Here is an 11,478-nt window from a genome sequence, read left to right on the forward strand (position 1 = left end):
TCACACCCTTCACTTATTTTGTCCACATGGTGTTATTAGTTAGTGATTGGAAAAAAAAAAATGGTGGGGAGAGAATATTGCAAGTTGCTCCTTATTGGTAGAATAACTAAGACTGGTAAATTAATTAGCTCATAAAAATATAATCAGTTGAATTCGTCCACGTTTTGGTGTGTTAATGATCTGCCCATGTGTTAAATGAAACTCATTTTTACTTGTACAATTCAATCTAAATTTTGGTTAAATATATAATCAAAGTTGATCCATGAACAATCTTAAAAATTCTTTTAAATGTGATATTATTAAACATAATTATAACAAAGAAAAAAAATGTTGGGTAAGTAAACAACTTATAAGAAATTACATCAAAATTATGTAAGAATCCTATTAACTCGTTCGTTTTGACCCCTCTTAATTCAGTACAATCCCAACTCCATTTGACATCTTTTAAGCATAATCGTAGATCTTTTATATATTGATATATTATACATCACGAAAAACAGAGAAAATTAGCAATTATGTGCACATACATTACAACGTAGGCACATTTTTGGTACACTTGATTAATTTTACTAGTGTTGTTGACATACCAACAAGACAAATAAAAGTACTTTTAATTAACTAAAACACTAATTAATCACTTGTTGACATGACGACAGACTTTCCTAATCTCCCCTTGATCACCACTTAGTGGATTATTTTCCGACAAAATAATCAAAGATTTAGCAAATTGATCATTAAAATAAGAATTATTAGCAGCAAATTTCTCCACAAATGGATAAGTTGTTGGATCAGACACTAATTGTTGGTCCACAATTAATAACCCTTTGTTGCTCATAATGTTTTTGTAATACAAATTATCCCACACCATTGGATTTATATGGTCATTTCTAGCATATTCAACTGCTTTCGGGTCGGGTTGTGGTGATGGGCATCGGGTTTTGAGGTAGTTTGCAAAGTCCGGGTCAAGAGTCGGGTCAACCGTCGGGTAGAGTCTGTGTACTATGTTTACACAATGAACTCGTCCGACCGTGTGCGCCCCTGCATCATCAATCGATCACCATTATATTTCGAAAAGTCAACTGAGTTTTTCTTTTTAAAAAAATAAATCGAATTAATAACTATATTGACTTATACTAGTCATACAATTCCTCTGTCATCTCACTTTATGTGACACTTTTCATTTTTCAAAATTTAGATTATGTAAAATTGTAAAGTATTGACGTGAGAAATGCTTTGTATAGTTTTTGAATATTTTAGTTTTAGAACATTAAGTTGATATATAGAATCCGATTGCTTCAAAGATTAGTCAGACTGACTCTCGAGAAGCAAAAGGTATCACATAAATTGAGACGGAAAAAATAGTATAAGAGAGGGTGGTTTACCAAGTAGAGCAACAGTTCCTTGAGTATCGACACCAACAGAATTGAATCGAGAAAGAACTAAAGACATTGAATCATTGTGATTTGGAAGGAAACTCTCAACTTCTGCTAAGTAGCTATCTTTGCTGTCCCATCTGCCTGTTTTAATTTCAATTTGTGGCCCTCCTAACTATGTCAAACACGCAGAATAAAATTAGCTTGTGAAAATATGATTCGTTAAATACTTTTAAATTTGGATAAGTTAATAATAAAAGTTAGGGTCAATAAATCTAATTTTTTTTAAAAATAATCTTTCTTTAGGGTTTGAGATGTTATGCTTAAATAAAGAAGTAGAAAAAAAATTACTATTAATTTTTGTTTTTGGTAAGTGAACAAATTAAATTTGGTAAAAAGAAATAGACAAATTAGGCTATAACCCATTGTTAAATCTATTTTCAGCTGGCCCAACTAATTTTTGGACATAATTGGGCAAAATTACTCTTGGTGGTCTTAAACTTTTTACCTTGCTTGTCTCATGAGCAAAACTTCACGCTCAACAGAGTTTGACTTTGAACTTTGAATGCTTAATTGCTCATGTGGTAAGTGGGATTCAAAATTTTAAAATCACCAATTTTCAAAGTCGTTCGATGTAATTTTTTGAATGACTCATTCATTGATTCAATTTATTTTAATCTGTTCAAATTCAATCTAGACGACCTATTTGTCATTCCTAATATGTAAACCATATATATATACTTAATTTTATAAGAAAAAAAATAAAGTTGATGAGAGGAGGCTAAATACATTTAACTTACCATAACAATACCATCCCTAGCAGAAAGAGCAACAATATCAGCACAAGAAACAATATTGGGACATTCATTCTCAAGAGCCTCTTTGATAGTTTCAATATACTTGAAATTTCTCATCCCAAAGTTTCTTTGAGATGTCTTCTCTGATGTTTGTTCCTTTGTTTTGTCCAACAGTATTGATGCATCACATGACTTCACCAACAATATTCACCATTTAATATAATCAGGAACAAAAATGTCACATTTCTATATTTGATAAACTGGGGTCATTTGGTTATTGGGCTTGGGATATGAATCTAGATATAAAATTATTTGAATTATATTATGTATATTTTTCCCGTGTTTGATATTGGTATTAGCTATAATATTGAAACAAATTATATACCAATATCTTGGTATGTCTATTTATTTCATATTCGATGTGAGATTACAATCGTAGAATAACCTTATTCCGGATCAAATGACCCCTTAATAACATGAGCTAGCCATAAAAATGACATGACATGACATGTATAAATATCACAAATTCTTTAAGGTACTTTTGTTATATGCACTAAATTATTTTTTTTTTAAAAATATCTTTTAAATTTTACGTCCAGTCAAACATAGTCGTATAAAATATATATTACCTTAACCATGCAATCATGAAATAGATTTCTGATCCAAGAAACGGCAGTATTCCCATGCTTGTGGTACAACTTGTTGACTTGTTCTTTTATGATTTCTTCAGCTCTTGGGCAACTCTCTGAGTAGTAATTTAACTTGAGATCACTTTTTGCTGAAATAAAATCAACAATTACCACATATATATTGTTAATAATTCATAATTACAACTAGAAAAAGGAAAAAAATAAATATACTTGGACAAAAAGGTCGTTTTACTTCTAAGTAAAAAAATAAAATTGAAGTTATATAAATGAAAATAAAGCTTTAGAAAAAACTCGGAATATTTACATAATATCATGCCACTTCAATAAGTAAATCTATTTAATAGCATTAATTGATAATATGAAATAAATGGTAACTAACCTATAGCAAGTTACTCTTTCTTTTATGTGTCCTAATTTATGTGAAGGGGTTCGGAATACGGGGTCAAAACACTAAAGTTCGACCATAACTAATGTTATAAAATATTTTTTACTAAGTTTAAAAAATTATAGTAAAAACGAATTGTTTAACACCAAATCTCAGTAACACATTCACATAAATTAAAACAGAGCGCATATATTTTGATAACTTCATTATACTATGAATGTATATAATTTAAGCCAAAGAATAATAGATAAATATAAGGGAAGAAGTACCATAATGAATGTGGAGGAGTAACACTAAAAATAGAGTGATGAATGTTGATGAGGGACCAAAATGTTGGGTTTTTGTGGCCATATCTCTAGTCTTGTAATTTTCCTCTTAATATCAAATGCCCAAAATGCCAAATCCTTATATAGTAAAATTAAAGTTTATGTTAGTGTAATGTAAGTGGAAGAAGGATTAAAATGCAAGCATAGTTCCACTAAGACACTATATTTGACCTTTAATTTTAGCTACAAATATTCACCCACGCATGGATTTCTCCCACTGAAGGCAACTACTCTCAGATATATATATATACCGAAAACGTAAATATCACTCGTTCGAATCCATATTAAATGAATAAGTAAATTGTTCAAAATTCAAGAAAATAATTAATTTTTCTATTTCATATTTGCCCTTCAAGATTCTTCACTACTTAACATTTTCTAGGAGAATAGTTTGAAATAATCAAAAGGGTGATGGTATGTAGAAAATAGCATTTTATTTATGTCCTAACATATTTTTCTTAAGAGGTGTGCCACGACCGAACATTTCACTTAATATGGACTAAAAAGAGAGTATTATTTTTCAGTCTATAAGAATTAGACATTGACAAAACATATATGGACCAACAAGGATTGAGGTGGAGTGGTAAATACTCCTTCATCGAGTGCACCTGAGTATATAGTCGTCTTTGTTAGGGAGTGCTTTACACTTTACCCCAATATGGGACTTTTCAGAGCGAAAACGAATTTAATTAGATTCCAATATTTGTTTTTATCGGACTTCAATGTGAATACCGAACTCGAATATGAAACAAAAATAAACGTCAACATATCTGGTCCATCAACAACTAAGGTCACAATAGACAAGAAGAACATTGATTATTTATGGAATAATATGTTTGACATTTTGTATGGCTTTGCCACCCCTTTTGTTGGTGAAACAAACAATAACCACAATTTAGTGGGAAATTTCATAGTGGGGAGTGCAGCATTGTTATCAAATATTGAAAATCACATAACTAAGAGGGTGTTTAATTGGCTTAAAAATTAGTCAAATATATTTTTAAGTCAGTTTTTGACTTCTGGAAATGTTTAGCAAATATAAAATTAACTTAAAATAAGTTTAAAAAATGACTTAAAATAAGTTAGGAAGTGTTTGACAAGGTTAAAAATAACTAAAATAAGTTTAAAATGACTTAAAATAAATTAAAAACCCAAAAATAGGTCTCCCCTACTTTTATTTTTTAACTTAAAAGTCATTTAAATTTGACTTTTTATTTGTGATTTAAAAATTACTTTTTTTAATCCAATCCATACGAACTCTAACTTCTCATAGCTTGACGTGTGCTTGTGATATTGTCCTTTAAGAATATTTCACTCAATTTGGATGCATTTCTCAATATTCAATAAGCTTGTCAGGTAAAAAAAATAAAATAGAAATGAGAATCTACCAAGATTTTTTATTATAGAAAACCAGTAAAAAAGAATCAAAAAAGAAAGAAATTCCCATACAGTAACTCACTGTTTTTCACTCCATTCTTATCCAATCTCTATTTTCCACTTCCTCTTTTATTTGGTAACTAAATTTGTATTAATCGCCAAGCGTCAACATTACAATACCATAGTCAGTATAAATTTATATAGGAAAAGACTATATCAAAATCTTCCAACATTTTAAAACAAGAGTTAAGAATAGTAGTAAATGACCATAAATACAATTGATTCCACCAAATTAAATTTACGAGATATTGGCATCAGTTATGTTTGATAAAAAAAAAAGTAATGGTAGATAATGTAGTCTTTAAAGGCTAATAAAAATGTCATTAATTCTTTTGAGTAAAATTAATTAGAGAAATTTCTAATAATCCTTAATTTTTTTAATAATATTTTTCTAACAAATATTAACAAGTTGTGTGAACCACGATATTAAGCTATGGTTAATATGACTTTTAGGGGTCGTTTGGTGTAAAGGATAAAAACAAATATATAGTGATGGGATAAAAATTCTGTTTCTTATTTCGTTGTCATGTTTGGGATAATTTATCCCACCATTTAATACCATAATGATGGAATAAGTTATTCAGGTGTAGCTAATTCCAAAATAACTAATTTTGAGATAACTTGTTCTCAACCAAACGACCCCTTAGTACTACCAAGCGTGCACTTACCCCACTATTATTTTTTGGCTGAATTCATGGGTGACCTCCTAAAGTTGTCATCAACTTTCACTTGGACATTTTAACTAGACTTTTAGACACCTCTTATCATGTGTTGACTTGTCATTTTGACACATTTTTGGCAACCAATCAAATGTGTAATATACTCATTAATGGCGTGTCAAAATGACGAATTAAATAAAGACACGTGGTATATATAGTGAAAATAATTCTTAAATAATAAATTTTGAGTAGAAAATAAAAGGGAAAAGTGTTCGAAATAGATCTAAACTTTGACCGAATTGCTGTAATAATCCCAAACTTTGGGCAGGACCCTGCCCAAAGTTTGGAATTGTTAAAACGATTTCGATCGAAGTTCGAATATATTTTAGATCTGGCAACTTTTTATCCAAATATTTTTTAAAAAAATTATCCACTTGCACAGCAATTCCTATGTTTTTTCTCCACCGCCCCACTTGCACAATCATTCCTATGTTTAAGATTGAAATATCTTGGCGCTCAAATCCGTTTCTTCCTCTGTAGTAGCATTGGATCTATTTCTTCATGGAAGGAGTTTAAGTTTTAGGAAATGGGGAAGAAAAGAAGAAAAAAATAAAATAAAAATAGATTAAATAAGCTTTCCATACGAGGGTAAGCAGTCTATAACACTCACTATGACATGTCATGAACAAAATGTGTCAAAATAATATAGCAAGATATTACATGAAGTGTCTAAAATAAACAAAGTCTAGTTAAAATGGTATAAGTGAAAATTGATGTTAACTTTAATCCTAAGTTAGCAGCATTATAACTGCTAATTAATGGAGTAAATCAACTAAATCATCAGTAAAGCATGTGGTGCTGATTTTCTTTTGTATATATAATAATAATAAAAATTGTGAGTGGAATTAAGTCTAGTTTTAAATAATGTGGTTGGATTTGTACCGTCTGTTTTTCGACCGCCAAATACAACTAAAAAGTCGTTGGAAAATTGAGACGAAATTCCGATAGATCATCGTCTAAAAAAAAATAACGAACATAAATTTGATAAATTATAATAATAGTGATGAAAGTTTTTCTTTTTACCTTAGAAGAAAAGACAAAATTGACTAAACACATTTGGCTTTAAAGTTATAATGCTCATACACAAGAAATAATTATAAGGTTCACAAAATGAGAAAATACCCATATATCATTCATTATAGTCCATAATAGATTTAAACACTCGACATAATTTTGGCAATGATCGAAGAATAAATATGTATTATGTTAAATTTTGATAAAATTTTAGTAATTGTAATAAGATGATTTAAAGTTGATTTTGTACTGTTATACGTTAAATCAAATATTATTATTTTTTATATTAGAGTGAAAACATATATTATTCCGTCACTATTTTTTTTAATAGACAAGGAAAGGCTTGATAAAGGAGAATATGTAAATAAATTATTGTTATAGTAAAGTTACATTTAAAACCATACTATAGTGCAAATTAAATGTCAATGTCCGGTGCTCATGAGATGCCTCATTTTTTGCCATGGTCAAGTCAATACGTTGAAGGATTATTCATGTTTTGCTATCGCCTTATCGAGACAAGTTTTAACTCATTAACTCATCCTTCTCAACAGTTGACTTCGTATTTGTAAACGCTATCCAGTTCAAGTCAGTATTTTGTCGAATATAAAATTTCCTAGGCTTTTTATTAACATCAGTTTTTTTGCTTCGCAATCGCTGCTTCAGACTCTAAAATAATCAGCTCAACTGTTATCTTAATCCAAATTTGTTTTCCTTTGTCTTTTACCTAGGCCAACAAAACTGCCTATCAATCCGTTGTTTTAGCCTACGGTTCTTTTTATTTTCAAGTTTTTTTAACTCATTATCATATTTATGATATTACTAAACAATTAATGACCAAAATTTTGGCAATGTGGGTGGTAGTGTACGTTACATTCACAAAATTGTTTGGGTTGGATTTAAATATACTTCTTGGCTCATATATTTTCTAATATTTCAAACAAGTATTATTTCTTGAATTGATACACATGTACCTTTAATCCTTCAGGTAGGAGATATATGACTCCACTAGGTAGCCACATATACTTAGATAACTATATATCTCTACTTGTTTGAATTTTTTCAATTTTTTCCCTAATATTTATGAGATCTAATTTGTAGCAATAGTAGAAGATTATATTTTGTCTAATTCAGAAAATATACGAAAATTTTCAACTTTGTTTCATGAAAAACACTATATGTTGTATCTATACATATTGATTTCTTCAAAATAAAAAATTTGTACAAACAACTTATTCAACGTATTTATTTATATTTGTAGAATTATTTCAAATTAATAAAATATTAATCATATGTTGGAGTATACTATCTTGGATTTCATTATAAGAAATCTTAATTATAAATTTGAAGATGAATAATTTTATTCAAGTTCCTAAAATATTAGACAAATATTTTGACAAAGGTATATTGTCATTCTTGTCGTGCGAGTGGAAAATGAAGGGAAAAGGTATATACTATTTAAATTTGTTTGCTCATTCTTTACCTTAAAATATTTTATGGGTATTTTATTTAGATATTGCTATTTATTTATGTCTAGTCGTCTATCTAATTCGGAATAATGGAATAACTTTAGATATATGGTATCTGAATTTATAAATTTTGATAAAACCCAATTTTAAATGATTCAAGTTCAGACATAATAATTTTATCATAGTTATATATAAAACTTCAGACATTTTGTTTGCAATGGGATTTTGTAAAACTAATTCCATTCACATTTTTGTGGACTGAAATTGATTTAAAGCGAATAAACATATAAATTTTATAAACTTAAAACATAACTTAAATAGTGACATTAAAATTGAGTATCTTTGCCATATATAGCCTAAAAAATATCACCTAATGGATGCCCCATATCGATAAACTTTAAACACATTATAAACTTGGCTATAGTTTAAATATTGTATCAAAAAGCAGCTACTTGGTGCTATTTATTCAATACAATCTTCACTAATGTGGCTAAGTATGCAATACCCTTTTTTCTATTTGGTTAGTCTGAATTCACATCGAATAAGCCAACTAAATAGCTCTCTACTGAAATGTTTGAATTCAAAACCTCGGATTAAAGACAGAGAAATTCCAATCATATCTTATATTTGGTTGATGAATGCAATATGTTTAAACAATATAAGTTTTAGAAAATAACTTTATGAGATAATAACAGTTAATTGAATGATCATCTGAGAAATCAACCCAGATACTCTATACACAAAATCAAGATTCTTGCATAACCACAGTTGCAACTGTTTTAGCCCAATATCTCAAATGTTTCTTCATATCAGAAGCTGCAGAAATTCTTGGTATCCTCATATTCAACAATGGTGAATTAGGCCTTTTAATAAGCCATGCCTCTGACAAATAAGGTCGTGCAATTTCCCTTTTATCATCTTCTTCTTCTCCTTCTACTACAATTGCTTTTGAATTTGAATTTTCACAATTTTTTTCTTCGTCTTCGGATATCTCTATTTCAAGCCTCTGTAATCCAGGAATTACATTTATCATTCTCTTGCTTATATGTTCTTTGCGGAATATGAATCCTAAATCCATGAAACCTCGTAATTCTTCAAGCTCGAGATCTCCAAGACTCTTGTAATTACTCAGTGTTTTCTCCAATACTCTGTTTCTTGAATATTTTTTAGGTGATAATGAATGAGACATGTTTCTTGTTGGTCTTTCCTTCTCATTGTCTTCTTCTTTTTCACAAACATCCTTCAATGACAAACAATACAACCTTAATTCAAAACAATTTAAGTTATGTACACTGACAGTAATAAATTCCTTTTCATCTATCGCGTAAAATTGAGATATTATAACTCTTTATATCAAGTCTGATATGGTAAGTTTGCGAGTAGAGAGAACAACACCTAACACCAACTCCCAATCTCGACGAAAAAAAGGAAAGAAGGAAAAACAAGTACATCCTTAACGGACTCTATTTTTTAAAATAAACAACAATAACTACTTTTGTTGGAACGAATTCATAGGCACTTTCTATTAGTTAGACTTAACGGACTATATAAGCAAAGAGTTGAAATGTGCAATAGGAAAGCGGAAAAATGAATTGATTGACTATTAAGTGCAAGCTCGTTAATTTGTTACCTGTAGAAGAATGATTTCTGATTCAACTGATGTCAGAGAGTCTTGAATAGGCAGGGGATTTTCAAGATTTTTAGGGAATGAAATTGATGGGGGTTTTGAAAAGAGAATAATTTGATGAAACCATAATTGATCCATTATACCTAACAAACCTATACTATATTTTTCTTCCATGGTTATCAAGACAAGGATGAATGAAGTTAGAGGAATTAATGTGAATTTGAAGGGGTAGAGAAGGTATCTTTTATTGGAATCAACTTAAAAAGATTTTATTATTAATGCTTTCTCTGTCTTAATTTTATGTCAAATCAAACAGTATAAGAAAATGGTATGGTTATATTGTAAGGAAATGTCAAGTCTCAATATGATCCAAAACTCTGTGGGGTTCATTTGAGAGTGGCAGATGTGGCCATGAGTAATGCTTATTCTTTTTCCACATTTTTTCAATGTGCCAAATGACAAGCTTACTCGAGGTATATTCAGAATTTCGAGAGAATGAAATATGGATGTATTATTATAAAAAAATGAATCTAAGATATAAATTAAATCTAATTGACATCATTGAACCTTTTTAACTTTTAATAGAGGTTCATCTATTTACGAATGGAATATGCATTGTCTCATCATTACTAGAAATAGAGGTTTATCTCTTCACGAATTAATGAAAAATTTATGTTATAGATTATGATTTTCTTCACCTATTCTCATCGAACCAACTCACTGAAGAAACAAACATGCCAAAAGAACAATTGACTGCCAGAAAACAAAGTTAAACAAACAAACATACCACAACTAGTTCAAATGGTCCCTCCTTAATTAATTTCATGCAGACAACCATAGAAATTAGAAAAGACAACTTTGGAGCAAAAAACAGACAATTTGAATATAGAACTTGCCATGAGCAATAATAATTATAAACCACATAAGAGGCTGCCAACTGGAAAAGAAAAGAAGAGAAAAAGGAAATAAATATTCACCTAGTCGCAATTTATGTGACACCATTTAACTTGATATAAGAAAAAAACAAACCTTCAATATTTTTGTGGCTATACGTCATTTCATAAAGAGTAAACGGAAATTTTTTAAAGATAAGTTATCTCTAATTATAGAAATGAACTAACATTCTTTTTAGGAAAGATAACAAAGGAAAGGATATCATATAAATTGAGACGGAAGAGTAAGATGACAAACTCAGAAAATAGAATGCTCAAAATAAGATTTTTTTCTTCTACTGCTTTTAAAGAGTTAATAACACTTTTGGTCCCTTAATTATTGACGAAGTATGATTTTAGTGCTTATGATATATATTACTAAGCTCATCTAACCTTCAAGTAATTTATAATTAAAACACAGACCACAGCTTACAACAAAGGGCATTTGGTCTAGTGGTATGATTCTCGCTTAGGGTGCGAGAGGTCCCGAGTTCAATTCTCGGAATGCCCCTTTCTTTTTTTCCAATGCTTTTCGACTTATACGATCTTGCATAAATTATTCGTACATATTAAATGAATTTTGCATAAATTCTCCATACATGTATTAAGAGAATTCTCACAAAATATATATTGAGAGGAACCATTACCAGCCAATTCTTGAAAGCCAACACCATCAAATGACCCAAAAACTCCTTCTCCCTCCGGCCCAATTTATGTTGCATCATTTGATAGAAGCACGAAGTTTAAGAAAT

At 29.5% G+C, this 11,478-nt stretch overlaps 2 protein-coding genes and 1 non-coding gene across 3 annotated transcripts; 1 reads left to right on the forward strand and 2 right to left on the reverse strand.

The window, feature by feature from the left end:
* Positions 1–506: 506 nt before the first annotated feature.
* On the reverse strand, positions 507–3,594 carry LOC102605677 (peroxidase 21-like). Its single transcript, XM_006339236.2, has 5 exons — positions 3,475–3,594; positions 2,800–2,948; positions 2,174–2,362; positions 1,383–1,548; positions 507–1,038 (listed from the first exon to the last, which is right to left on the reverse strand). The coding sequence occupies exons 1-5, from the start codon at positions 3,554–3,556 to the stop codon at positions 635–637; spliced, it is 990 nt and encodes a 329-aa protein (XP_006339298.1). The 5' UTR covers positions 3,557–3,594; the 3' UTR covers positions 507–634.
* A 5,186-nt stretch (positions 3,595–8,780) lies between these two features.
* LOC107061418 (uncharacterized) lies at positions 8,781–10,088 on the reverse strand. The gene is made up of 2 exons (XM_015310623.1): positions 9,798–10,088; positions 8,781–9,407 (listed from the first exon to the last, which is right to left on the reverse strand). Exons 1-2 carry the CDS (start codon positions 9,966–9,968, stop codon positions 8,913–8,915), a joined length of 666 nt encoding a protein of 221 aa, XP_015166109.1. The 5' UTR covers positions 9,969–10,088; the 3' UTR covers positions 8,781–8,912.
* Positions 10,089–11,165: 1,077 nt separating this feature from the next.
* TRNAP-AGG (transfer RNA proline (anticodon AGG)) lies at positions 11,166–11,237 on the forward strand. The gene has a single exon. It is a non-coding gene; the product is annotated as a tRNA-Pro (tRNA).
* The last annotated feature ends 241 nt before the right edge of the window (positions 11,238–11,478 follow it).

The sequence above is a fragment of the Solanum tuberosum genome, unplaced genomic scaffold (assembly GCF_000226075.1).
Source record: "Solanum tuberosum cultivar DM 1-3 516 R44 unplaced genomic scaffold, SolTub_3.0 scf00008, whole genome shotgun sequence".
NCBI lineage: Eukaryota > Viridiplantae > Streptophyta > Magnoliopsida > Solanales > Solanaceae > Solanum > Solanum tuberosum.